General features: G+C 39.4%; 1 protein-coding gene across 2 annotated transcripts in view; it reads right to left on the reverse strand.

Annotated features, from left to right (window-relative positions):
* Positions 1 to 6,094: 6,094 nt before the first annotated feature.
* LOC119738386 (translation initiation factor eIF-2B subunit epsilon-like) overlaps positions 6,095 to 19,175 on the reverse strand; it is a 54,026-nt gene continuing 40,945 nt past the window's right edge. The window contains exons 14-15 of one of the 2 annotated variants that reach the window (XM_038213270.1): positions 10,841 to 11,008; positions 6,095 to 8,060 (exon numbers count right to left, since the gene is read on the reverse strand). In XM_038213270.1, the coding sequence (XP_038069198.1) occupies positions 7,995 to 8,060; positions 10,841 to 11,008 (234 nt within the window). In that variant the 3' untranslated portion in view covers positions 6,095 to 7,994. Of the gene's footprint in view, positions 8,061 to 10,840; positions 11,033 to 19,175 lie in introns of those variants that run through there. The other variant, XM_038213277.1, reaches the window with a different exon arrangement.

Below are 19,175 nucleotides of genomic sequence, written 5' to 3' on the forward strand. Positions count from 1 at the left end.
GCCCATCACATGGCCGGTTTTAAACAGTCTAAACACTGGCTGGCTGGTCTAAAATAGTTTTACAGTGTCACATAAAATTTGGACTCCTATCCAATCCTCACTTAGGCCTGTATAATACGACCAACCAGTCCGTATTTCATAGTCCTAAATTCACACTACACCGGCACAGCTGCATTCTGAGCCACTCGCACAATACGCAGTGCACGCATTAATTTCCATATAAGAAGTTGTTTACGACTACTCGCAAGAGGCACATACCATAAAAGAGCTAGAGGGGTGTTTAACAACATGTTTGTTTTATTTGTTTTGACTCGTTGACTGAAAAGGTATTTATGAATGTGAATAAATATGAATGTGAATAAATATGTGCATGGACGGTATTAAACAAGTCCATTTGAGACCGGCTGGGGGCCCGGTTGTCAATAATATCCCTCTCCTTTGGCTCGGGCTATTATCAGCATCCATTCTCCAAATTAAACGGACGGTTTAAAACCGGCCAAGCTCATGTTTATTTCCTTATTAAAATGTAAACCTGGGCACAATTAAAAAATAACATCATAATAATTTGTTTTCCTTTTACATTTTGTATAGTGAACTTTTGATGCTGAGCTTCAGGCGCGGTTCTACGGGGGGCTGGGGGGCTGTAGCCCCCCAAAATTTTGTCTAGCCCCCCCGAAATAAATTCCGTAAAAAAAAAAAAATTGCATTAGCAAAAAGAAGGATTGTGATGTACATGCGAACGGTCTCCCCCTAAAGAAGAAATAGCCGTCGACAAGGGTGCATTAGTTAATATAGTGTGAATGATTTTATGATTTTATTGGTGCTCCCCATTGAAAATATGGCATGAGGCCCCCCCCCCCCCCCCCCCCCCCCCCATTGATTTTCGGAGGCCTAAGTGTCTGGAAAAAAATAACCGGTCAACATTTCAGCACACCTCCCTGAAAAAATTCTGGATCCACCTTGCTAGCCCCCACAAAATATTGGTTCTAGAACCGCGCCTGCTGAGCTTGTAGTTGATCTATTTTTTTTTCTTTACTTCATTCTGAAATATTCTATTTGTACCTTGATATTGACAATTGGTCACTACCAGAAGACGACTGTCCACATCTGAGAACTCCAAAACAAAAAGTATTACCCACTCTCAACTTAATATACCGATATTAACAGGGAATATTGATTAGTAAATTGAAATAGTCAGCTAAGCTTCAAATGACTTTCAATCCAATTACATCAATTGACAGATTGGAGTAAATGGTTTGTGACTTGAATGGCATGGATAAAGTGGGTGTACATTTTAATATCAAGTTTTCCCTTTACCAGCAGAATAATATTAACACTGCACCCAGTATAGTCGTCTAAGCTTGTGAATTGGAGGACTAGGACTGGAACCCCCGAGCCCTTATTTACTTTGGGGATGGTTAGGTCAGGGAACAAGACTACATCTATAATGTGAATGTCAGGCTGTAGAGTTGCCAACTATTTTACTTTTAATATCTCAAAAGCTGCAAAAGTTTCATTTCTGAAATATGCCAAGAACAATCAATGAACATCAAAATAAAGAGAATGTCTTGGAATGTAATGACAACCATTCTACTGGAGTTTATCCTTTTACTGAGTGTTTTCCTCTTATTTTGATTTAACTCAAACAAATGTGAAAGAGTACATATGTAAGATTGATTTACTTTGAAAACTAATACTATTACAAATCTTACAGAGAACCCCTCAAACCAATTATACACAATTATCTGCTGTGGTGAAGTTAACAAGTGGTACCGGAGGCATGCTGTGACCATGTTGAAACGGAAGTCAAAATCTTTTAACATAGATATTGGAAAGTACATTATTTAAAAGCTGTTTCATTTTGTCCACAAGTTCAGATGTCAAGACGACAAGCATCTTGGTAACAAAACAAAAACAACCCAGTCATAAATCTTTTTGCAGTATGGTGGACACAATAGAAGGGCTCTATTTGGATGCATGTACTCACTTCAAATAGCGCTACCTTATTGTGAATCTCATGTTGCGTCTCGTGTTCTTAGTTATTAAGAATTTTGTTTGCTATTAGATCAGTCACTGACTAAAAGTCCCTTTATTCACTTCTTCAACAAAGGCACTACATAGTGACAAAGATTAAATGCACAACCAAAAATAGGCACAGACTTCATTTTTTGGATTACTTCAAAAAGGTATTTCAAACTAAACTGTCATTTCGGAAAGCTGTACATATGTAAGATTTACATATTATTAGTTTTATCTGAAATTGTTTTGGTTTATTAAATTGTGGTTCAACTCAGAAGAACAATCATTCCAAAGGCAATATATCAATTTTGGGGCCAAGGTGAGGCTTTAGTAACTTGAATTCACAAAATGAATGACAGTCAGTCAGTCAGTCAGTCAGTGTGATGGGTACAAAGCGAACTGAAGGCTGGCCCTCTGGGACCAGCTTTGTCCACAGGCCAATAGGGGCATGCTATCAATTCTGCCACCGAGGCCCCGCCACATTTTGGCAAACGCATTGTGTTTGCTCTTGTTCAGATGATCCGTCACAGGGCAGTTGCTCTGTACAATACGTGCACAATGGTTTCTCCATTGAAGGGGGCCTTGTTTGTGTTCAGTGATCACATGCCTGGATTCATCTGTACATATTTCCAGCAGAGAATAAAGCCATCACATCACTGGCAAGAGCTGTCAAAGTCATAGTGGAATTTACAGTGGGAATTAGGTCTCACAATGAGAGCAACATTTTGTAACTGAAACATGTTATTTAGGGTCAATCTTAAGGTACCTATTTTTTCAACTATTTAAACATAATTGAGTGGTCGGGCACAACCCGACCACTGTCTGGATTTGTCGCTCATAAATCTTCTTTCTTTCTTGGAGTTGTTCCAATTAATCTTTGTTCCTTTTCTTTTTTTCCGGACAATACTTCTCTGCGGGTTTTCTCCTAGACGATTTATGATATGAACTTGTAACTTTCAATATCAACCCTCATCCCAAGTGGTGCATATTACTCTGACGTCAATGATGACGTCATCAGGTGTCAGATTACAAGCGATTTTTTGTCAAAATATGAACATTTTCTGTCAATTATAACTCATGAACAAAATGAACGATCACGTTCATACTTTGTGATCTGATGGACCATACCTTGATAAACATTTTTGATTTTAAAGTCAAAGTCGTTTGTCCTTTTCTGATCAGGTATCAAATTACAAGCGATTTAAAGGCAATTTTTGACAAAATAGTTTGCGCTATATCTTTTGAACTAAATAGAGTTTCGTGTTCTTTTTTTTCGTGAGGTTGTATGCTGTGAAAACATTTCTTGTCTCCGGACAGAAAACCGCTCGGCCTTTACTTCCGGTGTTACTGGAAGTGCAATAAAAACTGAATACAACTCAAAAGCAGAAGCATTTTATTACACACATACAAATTAGGAAAGTGTTAAGTGAGGAATGTCAGACACCTAAAACAGTGTGACGACATCATCTTTCGAAATCTATTATCTTTGTTATGTCATCTTGACGTCATCGGGTATCAAATTACAAGCAATTTAAGGGCAAATTTTGACAAAATAGTTTGCGCTATATCTTTTGAACTAAATAGAGTATTGTGTTATTTCGTGAGGTTGTACACTATGCCGTGAGAAACGTTTTTTATCCCCGGACGCAAAACCGCTTGACCTTCACTTCCGGTGTTACCGGAGGTGCAATAAAATCAGAATATAACTCAAAAGCAGAAGCATTTTACTACACCGTTTATTTTTGTAACAAAATAGTTGATTGTACTGGAAGGGATTTAATTTTGTGATCCTTTGTTCTATATATACTACGTATATTCGTAACTTTTCTGGGCAGTGTATAATGAAAAGGCTGTCCGCCTGACCACTCTGCGTTTGTAACTCAACAAATGCGAATCTCTAGTTGAGTGGTCGGGCGCAAACCGACCACTCTCTGTTTTTGTTCTGATAAATCTTTCTTTTTTTTCCGGACAATACTTCTCCGTGGCTTTTCTCCTAAATGGTTCATGAAATGAACTTGTATATCGACCCTCATCCCTAGTGGTGCATATTACTCTGACGTCATGATGATGTCATCGGGTGTCAAATTACAAGCGATTTCAGCTGAAAAAGTGATCAATTACTTTCACCTATAACTCTTGAACAAAATATGATGTTTTGATTGATAAACATTTTTTTGTCGTGTACGTGAACTCGCTTAACCTTTACTTCCGGGTCTACCGGAAGGTCAAAGTTGGGTGAATTTAAAATGAAGACTTTAGCCTGAAATCAAAACAAAGCAGAATTTCTTCCTAACAGTTTACGGTATGACCCAGAAACCTAATGTGAACTTGTACCATGCTATGAAGATGTTATAAATTTTGTTACGTCATCATGACGTCACCAGGGATCAAATTACAAGCGATTTCAGGGCAAATTTTGACAAAATAGTTTGCGCGATATCTTTTGAACTAAAATAGAGTATCGTGTTCGTTTTTTCGTGTGGTTGTAGACTACGTCGTGAGAAACATTTCTTGTTCCCGGACACAAAACCGCTTGACCTTCACTTCCGGTATTACCGGAAGGGCAATGAAAACCGAATGTAATTCAAAAGCTGAAGCATTTTACTACACACATATAAATTATGAAAGTGTTTAGTGAGAAATGCCGGACAACAAAAAAAGTGTGATGACGTCATCTTTCGAAAGGGCGCCCCCCTAGCGGCACATACCACAGTGTTTGCTCTTTCTAATTTGAAAACAATCGGTTCAAATTTTACCAAATCGCTCCTTGATACTCTTTGATTAACTAAAAATAACTTTGCAAGGTTTCAAATTCATGACGTCATCAGACCGGAAGTTATACTTCTGTGAGAATTTGAAAACGACCATATTCTAAAATTCGATTCATGTCGTATATCTTCGTAGCCCAAGTTACGATATCCATTACAATGTTCACTTTTTGCTGCCAAATACTGTGACGTCATAAAACTGGAAGTTAATTGTTATGAATAAATACACGTATATTTTCCATACTTTCATACGTCATTTAAACTTCACAATGAACATTTATCCACTCCGAACTAAATCAGTATTCACTTCCCGTTTTGAATAATGATGTCATCAAGCCAGAAATAACTTGTGTACATAGAATGTTTACTGAATTTTACCAGAAAATAATTGATTGTTCCTGACAGGATTTAATTTCGTGATCCTTTGTTCTTACATAAAAATATTCATAACTTAACATGGCAGTGTTTATTGAAAAGAAATGTCTGCCTGACCACTCTGTGTTTGTAACAACAAACGCGAACCTCTAGTTCTTTCTTTCTTTTTATTCCGGACAATACTTCTCCGCGGGTTTTCTCCTAAACGGCATAGGGTATGAACTTGTACCTTTCAACATATATCGAACCTCATCCCTAGTAGTGCATATTACTCTGATGTCACAATGACGTAATTGGGTGTCAAATTACAAGCGATTTTCGTTGAAAAAAATGACGATCTTCTTTCACATATAACTCTTGAACAAAATGATCAATCATGTTCCAACCTTGCAATCAGATAGACAATTAATTGATAAACATTTCATTTCGTGTACGTGAAGTCACTTGACCTTTACTTCCGGGTCAACCGGAAGGTCAAAGTTAGGTGAATTCAAAATGAAGCCGTTTGCCTGAAATCAAACAAAGCAAAGTTTCTTCCAAACGGTTTACGGTATGATCATAAAACTTTAGTGTGAACCCGTACCACGTTACCAAGATGTTATTAAAAAAAATACATCATCATGACGTCATCAGGTATCAAATTACAAGTGATTTCAGGGCAAATTTTGACAAAATCGCTTGCGCTACATCTTTTGAACTAAATAGAGTATCGTGTTCGTTTTTGTCGTGAGAATGTAGACTATGCCTTGAGAAACATTTCTTGTTCCCGGACACAAAACCGCTTGACCTTTACTTCCGGTGTTACCGGAAGTGCAATAAAAACTGAATATAACTCAAAAGCGGAAGCATTTCATTACAGACATATATTATGAAAGTGTTAAGTGAGGAATGCCAGACGCAAAAAAAACAACAACAGTGTGATGACGTCATCATCCAAAAGGGCGCCCCCTAGCAGCACAAAAAATAGTGTTTGCTTTCTTTAATTTAAAACCATCATCAATTTAATTCTATCATTTGATCCCTGTCTAATATCTTCGTAGCCCAAATATTGATAATCATTAGAATGTTCATATTTTGCTTCCAAATACTGTGACATCATCAAACCGGAAGTTAGGTGTTATTAATACATACACTTATATTTTTTCCATATTTTCATAGTTATTTAACTTTACAAGGAACATTTATCCACTCCGAACTAAATCAGTATTCACTCCTGTTTTTGACTTATGACGTCATTAAGCCAGAAATAACTTGGATGTGTTCATAAAATGTTTACTGAAAGTTATCAATCCGTTTAAGAAGATTTTTTAAACAAATTAATTGTACTGGAAAGGATTTATTTTTTTGATCCTTTGTTCTTATATAAACATATTTATCTCGGAAGTATTTAATGAAAAAAGGCCAGCCCAACCACTCTGCGTTTGTAACTAAACAAACGCGAAGCTCTAGTAAACATTGTTCCCTTATACACAAATGTTTGCATTTAATCTGATGCATAATATTGCCTGGATGACCTACACTCTCATGCATTACAATGCCTCATAACTTGTACATCATAACTACAAATGTCGATCCAATCTTGTGTTCACGACCAACTTGAGTGTAATATGTTTATGAAGAATTCAAAACATTGTAACTACAATAAAGTATATAGCATTATTAAAATTAACCCTCCTATGGAAACATGCATTGTCAGCCTTGTTATTACTTGGGTCAATATTTGTCAAGACCCCCATTGGTTTGTACGCAGTGTATATTATTTTTGCACAATTTGTTTCCAGAAATAATTTATTATCCAGCACTTGGAAAGCCATGTTGCGTGCCAAAAATGTGACCCACATCACTCCAAATTGTTTAAAGAAATGATGATTGAGCAAAATAGCAGCAGTCAATAGTGGTTGATTTAACACACAATAATTATTTTACCTTGAGTTTGACACAAATACAAGTACCGGTACATGAACACGGTAACAAGTATGAGTTGATAACTAACACATGCAAGAGGGACAAGTTGACTGCAGGTCATTTCAGCCCTGTTTTATAGTCACAGACTTGCCATCTTCAAGTTCATTGAGGGAAACATCTCGTTCCTGGTTTTCCCAAAGTAGATTTGTACAATGTCAATCTGTAGTGTGCGTCCTACTGAAGGAGGGTGTACTTAAGTTACAATTGAAACTGCTGTGATTCACAGCCCATTTGCAATGACGAAACCAGGGAAAGGGGTGGGTCGGGTGGCTACCCACCCCCCCCCCCCCCTCACCCACACACTGGCTGACGTATGTTTTGCATAATGAAAAACAAATCCAGATTTCCTTTTATTCCACGAATAACATGTCATCACTCAATACTGTAAAATATTAATTTGTTGTTTCAGGCCTTTGGTCTTTTTGGTTGGATGACTCCACCCCCCCCCCCCTAAAAAAAATTCTTGGTTTTCAAGTCCCAGTCAACCCATCTTGGAAAAATGGAAAAATGTTGATCCACCATTGCATATGTGACTGCCGGCAATCTTAAGCCCCAATGTGGCTCAAATACTATAACCAAACCTGTTTTTTTTGTTTTAAGTCACCATTTGATGTTTCTGGGTGAAAAAAGGCAATAGCAGCAGTCTTGCTCAGGGCAAGTGGTATCAATCATGGTGTCTAGAATGCCACACTAACATTCAGCATGTGACCACTGGACCTAACCAATCAAATTATCGCACTGAGCTTCTTTGCCATCAATATCAAAAATATGTAGTTTGTTGTACTGCAGCATTGTGATACACAGCTGTCCATTGAAAAATTCCCCAATCCCTGGCATCTTGTTTGTGGCCATCAATTATCATGGAAACTAATCTTCCTCTTCGCTATCACTCTCTTCCTCTGCCTCCTCTAGCCACTTGATGAATGGCTGAACCTGCATAACAAAATATCACTTGGTCAGATAAAAGTAAGCAATTTAATAATGTTCCATCCCTGACACAAATTTTGTGCAAACAAGTTTTGGCACATCAAAGTCAAGCCTTGCATATAAACCAGTCAACTGTGATTAACGTATGCCCTTAAGACTTACATCTCAAAAATGCTATACACTGAATTGTTCAAATGCTTTGTAGATTTTCGAAGTTCAAATTGTTTGCAGTTGGTGACATCGGTATGAAGAAACCAGGCCCTTCAAGATCTGGAGGTTCCAAGTTCTGGAGGTTCCAAGAACTGGAGCTTAATGGCGTAAGGCTTGCCCTCCAACACAGAAACACATCATTTAGATATGGGAGTGAAATCATCTCTTTTTTTTTATCAACCATAGGCAATATTCATTGCCACTTCGGAGATACCAGACTTCTGCTGTTGACACAACCAAATAGGGCAGCAGGAGTTGCTGATGTAGGGCAAAGGCAGCTCCGTCTGACCAGTAATTAGCAGAAGTAGCAGGAGTAGCATGGGTCGATGCCTTGTGGGCAAAGCAGCATGAATTATTATCCGTGTTCTAGAGTGCGAACTGCCAAGGTTGGGCAAGTGTAACTTCCCAGTCAAATATAGGGAGCGTGAGTTGCCAAGATGGGCGAAATGTAATTCTGCATGACAAGCAACCAGTTGTTATGGAAGATGCAGGAGTATGTGTTGCTGAGTTGGGGAAGCGTTGCTCTGGATGGGAGGTACATGTTTGAATTGCCAAGATGAGATGAGACAAGTGCACCTCCTTGACAATAGTGGGAGAGCGAGTTGCCTAGATTGGGCAAGCACGACTCTGCCAGAGTTGTAATGACTCAAGTCAATGACTTCAACTCGAGTCACAATTTCTGGCGACTCGACTCGACTTGAGTCCCGATGGGTAAATGACTCGACTCAACTCGAGTCACTGTGAGCAAATGACTCGACTCGCTTGAGTCCCTCATCAGAAAGACTCGACTTGACTCGAGGAAGGCTAATAAGATTCGAGTCCCAAAAATAAAAGCAAACCTTTGCGAAAAATATTTGCAATGACTCACGCCGTTGCCGGGTTCTGTTCACATCACATATAGTACATGTACAGTGTATGTTCGCGATACATATACATACGTGGTTTGATCAGTGTCCCCATTAGTTGAATGGAGAGCAGCTGGTAGCCACATGTAGTAGCCCGAATGTAAAATTTTAAAAAGCCAAAAAATAACTTAATCTCATGTTTATTTATTGTATAGTGTTCAAATATTTGTGACTTGATCTAACTCGATCTAAATACTTGACTTGACTCGACTTGACTCGACTTCACACTGTGACTCGACTCGACTCGACCTATTGACCTAATGACTGGAATCGAATGGAGTTGCTTCTTTAAAATGACTTGACTCGACTTGAGTCACAAAAATCAGTGACTCATTACAACTCTGTACTCCGCTAAATCTTCCTGTCGAACTGCACCAAAATTCACTGCAGAATACTCAAAGATATCAAGAAGGCAGTACATAATAACTACAGAAAACTCTTAAAAACACCTCTTTCCAGTAGCGCACGCTAAGAGAAAAGAGGATGTGTCATGGCTTGGAGCCACAAGGCACTGTGGGAAATACATCTGAGCCAATGACTTACTGGCACCTTCTAGGGGATATTATATATCTAGTAATACTCTACGAACAAGCGAAGTAGAATTTAAATTTCTTTCAGTGGGAAATGTTGTTTAATTATGAACCACACCACGCATTTCTCATCCAACGAATGTGAGGCATACCCCCAGGGCGATATTTGGGAGCATGTTTTCTTGATTTCAAGGTTTTTTTTTAAATCCTTAAGCATTTTTCTCCATTTCAGGATTTTTAAAGAATCCCTTTTGAATCTGGTGTTTTTACCAAAAGGTGTTAACCTATACACATTTTTAAAGAACAAAAGAAATAGGTATTTTAAGGGCTGCCTTTAGGCAAATACAAACATATAGCATAGAAACTACATTGCTCTGGGGCCCTCAGCAGCCCCACACCCTCCCCTCTGCTGAATATTTTGTGGATTTTTCATTTTCCCCAAATTTCACCTCTAATACCAATTGTCTATTTGTAATAAACCCCCTCTTGGTGGTAAGACAGCTGCAACGACCATTATTTTTCTTCATAAAACACCCTCTAGCAGTACAAGGCAAACAGTTGCTGGGTCCACCCAGTGAAAACCGCAGCACTGAATAAGCCAGCACTAGCACTACAATAATTGATTGAATGAATTGACAAGGTATTTTGAATACTACTCATTGTAAACAATGCCTTTGCACACAACCAGGTCAACGAAAACGCGTGTCCTAACCGTGTTTTCATACTAGCAAAGCAAGTATTAAGAACATTTTCTCTCACAGGAATGTGCACATTTTGGTTGAGACTTTTGAAATATGCTCGTTTTAACAAATCCGCTCTCACTTTCACATTAGACTGTACCAGTATATCATATAATTATTACATCTCCTTACCGAGTCTAATGGCTCTTCTTAATCACAAAACCGATAGGTTTTCTCTACTATCGATGCTGTTTGATAACTCAGGTGGTAGAGCACATATTAAACCAAAACACTATTCTAAAGGTCATTGATTCAAATTCACTTGAGTAAAACAAAAATGCATTCAACCACAATACATGACTAGTACCAAAGTGTGGCGCATAGCTCAAGTTTTCTTTGGGCAAATTGAAGCCTTCACAGTGTTTAAGGTGGAGTCTATCTCCATGAAATTAAAGACTTACCTGAGTTTGGATCTGTTGTCTATTTGCACTATTGGCTGGGTCATCTGATGACGATTTGCTGTTGTACCACTGGAGTATAGCTTCCTCACTCAGTACATCTGCCTCATACAACAGCAGCAGTATCTTTGGAAGGGCTGCAGTGGTTGCCCTACTAGCATGGCAGTAATCCTAATAGAGGGGTACACCAGAACACTACTTGATTGAATTGGTCCACTTTGAGTATTGTTTCCCTCAGAGGTTCCATGAGTGTTTCCATTTACCTCTTATTTCTAAGAAAACAAGATGTTGTTGAGCCATAACTTTGGACAAATGAGGGCACTGTAATGCCCCCCCCCCCCCCAACCGGCATTGTCACAGTGTACTGTTTTTCTCACATATATATGGCCAATAACCATTTCTGGTCAAGCACCATGCATTGGTTGTAAACTCGGGTCCTCATTCAAAGAAATTCTTGTTTTTCAACATTAAAAGAGATACATTCTAGAGAGATACATGTATGATAGTACACTTCCCGTAAACTGACATCCCAAATGTGCCAACTTCTTTAATTAAGTGAGCATTTGTAAACTTCTACATGTACATGTCACTAATCTTAAAGAACACTTAGTATCAACAAAGTATAACTTTTATTCATGGGCTGTTAATCATTGTCTTCAAAGTTCTACAGTAGAAATATATTGGAGAGATACCAGCAAGTTTATTGCCTGGTTTATTTAGATACAGACGAAACCAAACAAAAATGCTCAACCACAAGGAATGTGCCAGTTTGCATGACTACAATATGGCATCGTAGCTTTCTTCACAGTGAAATGCAGCATTTTAACAGTACTACTTTCAGATTTTCAAAAGGTATGTACATGTAGTGCTCCTGTTATTGTAGACTTGCACAATGAAGCAAATCTCTCCAGGACGTATCAACAGATTCTCTTAACATTATTTAATGAAAGGCCGAGATGCTACAAAACCCAATCTTGTCTTGCTCCCAACGTTGGTCCGTTCTAAGTGAACGAAGTGCAAATATTAAAAATAATTTAATGATTTCAAAAAGTCAAATTGAAAAGCTTTTATACAAAGAAACGAGCAAAGGGTTTGTTTCCAAATGCTATACAGGTATATGTATATCCATTTCATCCAAGTTGCAGTAGTATTATAACATGAAATTGACACAAGAATTATTTTACCATGTGCTGATAAAAGATGCAATAATGTTTCAAAGGCATCCAAATTTTGAAATCCTGTTTCATTTTTAAATTAGAAAATCCTCAAAACAAAACCCCCTAAAAACAACCTTAAAGGTCATGCAATGTGATTGTTTGATGCAATCCTTAAAAATGCACCTTTGTGTCCCATGTAACCCTATTTTCAAATTATTGTTTTGCCATTTTCAAGGATATTTTGGTGCCTTTTTGGTTTTTATGCTAATGCAAATTTTCATATTCATGAGCAAAAAGTGTGATGTCATTTCAGGCAGAAACCTCAATGTTACAGCTTTTTCAGCATTAGAATTTGCCAGAATTGGGATGTTTTGCTGTCATAAATTTTCTTTTGATATGGAGTATCTTCAGCAAAAGATTACATCCTCATTACAGCCAATTCATTACATCATCATTACAGCCAATTCTACCTGCGCCGCATTGCAGTCCATCTGATCTTGTTAATTAAACCATTGCTATGATGCAACACTATTGTTAAAAGTGTGGATTTAGATCAACGAATCTCTTACACTGGTCACAAAGTCTGGATTCAGAGACGAATCTTTAGTAAAGTGTGGATTCGGAATAACGAATCCACACTTTGAACACGTCGGACAATTGCTCTCCATAATGAGCCTGAATAGGACCGTCTGCGTGAAAATTTGCTTTCCGAAAATTACCAATGCATCTTCACTGTCACAGATTCTCCGCCTCGTGAATTCTTAAATTACAAATCCACACTTTCTTGTGTATTCTCCTTAACTGAATACAATATACTGACATCTATCACTGATGAGGTTGCTCCAGTCACCTGCAAGGAATTTTGGGATAAAGTTTGTACTCTGTAGTTTAAGAAATGGTGTTGGAGGAATGCAGAGGTCTTTGTCAGATGAAATGAGGCTGGATGAAATCAGACCCTGTAGTTCATGAACAAATGTTAAGAATGACATATGTATCAAAGCTGCGTGATGCCCACGCTTCTTATCACCAAGATTGCACAGTTGGTGCTGCTACAGGAACTTTGTTTCATGTCATTGATGAGATCACAGGCACAAAGAGAACAAAAACTGCAGTCACTCCTGATCTCGACTTGGCTACACTACCTGGAATTTTTATCGAGTTCTTTCATAGAATGATAGAAACTATCCATGAAAATATGCCTTCAATCCCACCGCTCCACCACGTCTCAGACAATGACTTTTGTTTAAGCAGTTTTGAAGTGGTTTCAGATCACTTTGTTGAAGGACTCATTTACAGATTACCTCTAAATCATCCGTTTTGGTTCCTATGCTGACGAAGTTGATTAAGCAATGCCTGTACCAATTTACACCAGACATTACACATTATAACTAGATCTATGATAACTACATTACACACACTTTGTAGGATACTGTGACCTAGTGGTCTGGAGCATTGAATTTGTGGTCTGCGGTAATTCTGCAGGTTGTGGGTTCGAGTCCAGCCTGGGGTTATGGTGCGTGTACCCTTGAGCAAGGCTCTTTGTCACTCATTGCTTCTCTCCACCCAGGAGTAGATGGGTACCTGTGAGGGCAGAGTTGGTCACTGTGAGAGGTTGATTACAGCCAAGATCGCTGCCTACCCGCTATGCATGTAATAATAATAGTAATGAAAAGAGTGGGAAAAATGTGTACATTCCAGCAGCCCAGAAAGGCTAGGGAGGAGGCCTTTCGCTATTCCTACCATCAATATAACTACACTGTTTTCTCTCTATCTCTCTTCCCACATCTTCCAAGGAGATGGAATCAAGTTCTACACGGTACCGGTACCTCTATTAAACTCATCAATATTCTCTCTCAACAGTGTCAATCTACACTTCAGGAACTCCATCAAAATATTGCCCACGTTGACTCAGAACTTAGATCCATTTGTTCCGACACTAGGTACAGGAATTTCCATGATGAGATTGAAAGGGGCCTATCTAGCCTTGACTCTGTTCTTCTCAACAGGAGGAACAAGAAGATTGGCGACTTGCTTGCCAAGCAACATCAGCACAAACATAGACGCTTCAGATGTCCAAGGCCCCAGCCCACAAAGCTACCCCTTCCAATACTGTAGTTAACATTTCATCCTCATCCATTTCTGATTGCTGAACATAAACTTCTAACCAAAGGTCTCAACCTTTGTCCCACTCCCAGCTGTGTAAACCAGGTTCAGCTCAGCCAAGATCTCACGGATTACTACCGTAGGATCTGTCTCCGTGAGTATTTCCTTGATTCTGACCCATGTGACCAAGAACCCTTCCGTGTTAAAAGTACCTAGGTACCCCAAATAATCGTGTACCAGCCCTTGAAACATATGTTCAAGTTGTCAGTTCCCAACCCTGAAAACTTCCCCCACACGACTCAAGATAATCTCCCCAAAGAGGAGCGTTTGGCACTCAATACCTTGCGCTCTCGTACTGACATCATCAAGCCAGCAGACAAAGGCTCAGCTGTGGTCATCATAGATCATCAGCAGTACATCGATGAGGCCCGACACCAGTTGGATAACTGCACTAACTACATCTGCCTTGACTCTGATCTCACAGGTTCATTCTGTCAACAGATACAGCAGGTGCTTGCTGATATGCGATCACGTGACCAGCTATCAAAGAAAGCTCACAAATTTCTTCCCCAACTGACTGTGGGACTGCCAAATTTTACCTTCTCCCAAGATTGAGAAGGCTGGTAACCCTGGTAGACCTATCTTCTGTGGTTCAACCAAGGAAAGCATCTCCCTGTTTATTGACAGTTTTCTCAAACCCCTTGTCCCACAGGTCCCATTGTATATTCATGACATCACGGCCTTCTTGCGTAAGCTAGAAGGAATTAAGGACCAGATTCCCAGCACGGCCATCATTGGGACTTTTGACGTCTCATCCCCTCACACCAATATCCAACATGAGGAAGGTATTCGTGCCTGCTCCTCTGCCCTGGCCAAGGCAGGACACACGACTCCTCCCATCAGTGATACTGGTACCCTCATGAGACTTGTACTACAAAGAACAACTTTTCCTTCCTGGGTAAACACTATCTGCACATACGTTGGACAGCAATGGGTACTCGCATGGCCCCCTCATTTGCATGCCTCTTCATGGGTGGCCTCGAAGAATGCATGCTTGGTGCAGCACCTTGTCATCCCTGGATCTGGTGGAGATATATTGATGATGTATTTTTCATTAGGACCATTGATGAGGACAGCCTGGCGACTTTCACTTATCACATCAATTCCTTCCACAGGACCATCAAGTTCACATCAGAGTACTCAGTTCAACAGACCCGCTTCCTTGACATCACCATTCTCAAGGAACACAACTCAATAACCACTGATCTGTATTTTAAACCTTACAGGCACCCACGAGTACCTCCACTCCTCCAGCTGTCACCCGAGGCATTGTAAGACGGGTATAGCGTTCAGCCAGGCACTCAGACACAGAAGGATTAGTTCTAATAAATCTGATTTCTCCCATCATGCACAGGCATTGAAGAACAACTTGGTTGCCAGGGCTCACAGCTCCTGCCAAGTTCAACATGCTATTGCCTGAGCCAAAGCTATCCCCATCAATGTGGCTCTCCGAGAAAAGGCCCCAAGAGCAAATGACAACTCTAAGATTCCCTTGGTCACCACCTTTCACCCCCAGTCTCCCTCATCTTTGTAAAATCACTAATGACAACCATCACATTTTTCACACTTCAGATCGCCTTGCTTGCGCCATACCCGACAACCAGGTATTAGCCTAATGGCATCCTCACCAAGAAACATTTCTATGGCCATTGATCGACTGTCAACACCAAGAGACTGGACACCCCTGTTGGTCACCACTTCAACCTGCAGGGGTTTTCCTTAACTTTTTCCTTTACTGGCCGGCCGGGCCAGTAAACCAGAGTTTTCACTGGCCCGCAACCTTTTTCACTAGCCCACATGTTTTAATAGTAACTTTCAATCAAATCACCATAAGCATTTTTGATAACAGTTTTGATAATAAATTATGCAATATGAATACTTATCTTAATCATGTACATAATATTGCATGTAGTTCCTTTTTAAAAGATGTCAATGTTTCTTTAATCGTCCATGCTTTAACATAGAGCAAGGCTTTAATTAACAGGAATCAAATAGGGGGAGAAGTTATAATCAAAATTTATGCAGTGTGCTTCGTTCCGAACTTAAGGCTTTAGGTGTTCTATTTCCGACATGTTTTGATAAAACACGAACTAAAAAAGCGTTATCTTGAGGAACAAGAAAACATTGCACACAGTCGTGGTATTAATGGGAGTTTACCAAGTTAGTAACTGAACTGTTTTAACTTGTTTGAAAATGAGTGAGAAGGCCAGTATTTTCAAAAAAACATCTCTCGCGCGCGCCATGCATTTCTAGCGAAGAATGGTGCAATCAGCGTGCCTAGCCAAGAAGCGCTGCGGGTGGGCGACCCACGAACTTACGCTGGTCACGTCAATCCATAACGTTTTCCGGAGCATGGTCCACTTTACATTCACTAGTCTTTACATTCAAAATAGGCCCCTCGAATCTCATATTGTCCTCATCTTTTCGGTACATTCGTTTGATAGTGTTCAAGAAATCATCCCAAGAATCCGTTCGGGCACAAGTTTTGGCAGACTGTCATGAAAGTTTTCTCCTCACCACGTTGTATGATACGAATACGATGTTAACGTACATGTACTGTACGTGGTACGTCCGTACCTTGTGGACTACTGCAGACGAAGTAAATCACGTGCGCTGCATGTGTGCACAATGTGTAATGGCAAATACACGTTGATTCGCCTCATGTTCGTCGTTGGGATTTCAATGCACAGCGCACTGCGAATATACATGGAGTGATACGAATTCGAACTACCGATGTTTTTATTTCGGTCGGCGTGGCAAAAGTATTCATGTGTTGTATCACCCTTAACTTTTTATTTTGATTGATTGTAAAATACTGTAGGGAAAACTTCGTTATTTTTATTTTCTTTAACAGTTTTTTGACTCGCCCGTCGGACTACTGAGAGGAGGGTTTTGACTCGCCCGCCGCTGTTTTCACTCGCATTTGGCGAGCGGGCGACCGCTAAGGATAATCCCTGCAACCTGCCTAACCATTCCATTTCTGATTTGATTCTACGATTGATTGTATCAATTGTTCCCGATTGCAGTTGGGAACATTAACTTTAGTAGCTCAATTAGTTTATTCATTTTCAGGCAGTTAATGAAAGTTAATGAAAGCCAAGCCCGATCACTTGCTTTAAGGTAGCAAAACTGAATGATCTTATTGCAAATTTCACTAAACTAGGATACTATGGTCACATTTTCACTACGGAATGACTCTGGTTTTGTTTCTGAGGATCTCCTCTAGTCATCATGTTTACAAAAAGGTAAAGAAGTAAACTTTTAGCATCTTGCAGCTGATCCAGCTGATGGTGAATACATCCTGTCACTAAGGCTTGTGCTAGATCCACTGATAGATGGAGCTCACATCAGTAAAGATGAAGATGTCACCCCATTTGTTTATGGAATAACACAGACATCCTTTCAGCAACTGTGTTTTGTTTGCATAGAATGTATTCTGCTGATAATGTCATGTTTGGTTGATGATCAACCCCCACACCTTTGTGCACAGTGTGGGCATCCCAAGTTTGGAGTGACGCATCTGTCTGGATGGTGATGTCTGGAATTGGATTGAGAGACGTCTGATCATTTTATTACCTGATGCAACGGATCCAGGCATATAATTCTCGGGATGCTGGAGAAAGAACTGCCAGCACTTCATATAAAGCCTCTCTTTAAGGGGCATCTCCTTTGTCCTGTTAGAGACTCTGATAGAACAGGGCTGCAGGAAACATGACCCAAATGCTTGATGGAAGGCTTGCAGTCAGCTTTGCTAGGTCTTGCTTTGTAAGGTGTCCTTGCAGACAACCTCCTGACATCTTGTTGACTGTCTCCTCTGGCATTGACAAAGTCATTTTGTTCAAGTTGATCATGGACCAAGGTATGTCAGTTTCTATGCATGGGATAGAGAACTTTGACGAACACCTCATAATCTATAACAACATGATTCTTTTGCAATTATCTTTAAAGAGTGACTGATCAGTATGAAGGTTGATATGTTGCATCTATGACCCAAACTTGGTTCAAACTGGACTTTAATTTTTCAAATGAGACCAATTTTTCATGTCAGCCTCTTTTACAACTTGATCTCGGATGACCTTTGACCTTGGTATGTGACCTTTGACCTTGGTATGTGACCTTTGACATCATTATCATATGTAGGTTGCCATTTTGATGTTGCATCTATGACCCAAGTTTGGTTCCAATTGGACTTCAACTTTTCAAATGAGACCAATTTTACATGTTCAGCCTATTTTACAACTTGACCTCAGATGACCTTAGACCTTGGTATGTGACCATTAACAACATTATCATATGAAGGTTGCCAAGTTGCATCAGACCCAACTTTGGTTCCAATTGGACTTCAACTTTTAATATGAGACCAATTTTACAAAACTTTTACCAAAATACCACATACATAGTATACACACATACTGAAATGTGTATCCTTGTGGAGACATTTCTTTGTTCTCGTGTAGTAAAGTTTTCGAGTTTGAAAGTGTTGTTTCAAATTGCTCTTATTTTAACCAGAATTAATTTCAATTCAGACTTAATATCCCTTTTCTAAAACTCTTCCATTTGTGACAGATCAACCCACCTTGGAAATTCCTAGTTTTTGAGTAAAATCCATATATTTCATGAAAACCTTGTGGAGACGTATTCATCTATAGAAATTGCCCTGCGGAGACGTATACAATCTTTTATTCCCTATTGTGTGCATGTCTCCAGAGGGCACAGTGTATCAGATCATACATACATGAATACACAGATTCTTGAATTTGTATCCTTGTGGAGTCATTTCTTTGTTCTCGTGTACTAAAGTTTTCAAGTTTGAAAATGTACTTTCAAAATGCTTCTATTTTAACCAGAATGAATTTCCTGGGCTGAAATTCGGACTTGATATCCCTTACATAAACTATTTCAATTTGCAACGGATCAACACACCTTGGAAATTCCTACTTTTTGAGTAAAATCCATATATCTATTTCGTGATAGCCTTGTGGAGACGTATTCACCTATAGAAATTGCTCCCTGGAGAC

Source organism: Patiria miniata, unplaced genomic scaffold, assembly GCF_015706575.1.
Source record: "Patiria miniata isolate m_02_andy unplaced genomic scaffold, ASM1570657v1 HiC_scaffold_10, whole genome shotgun sequence".
Lineage (NCBI taxonomy): Eukaryota > Metazoa > Echinodermata > Asteroidea > Valvatida > Asterinidae > Patiria > Patiria miniata.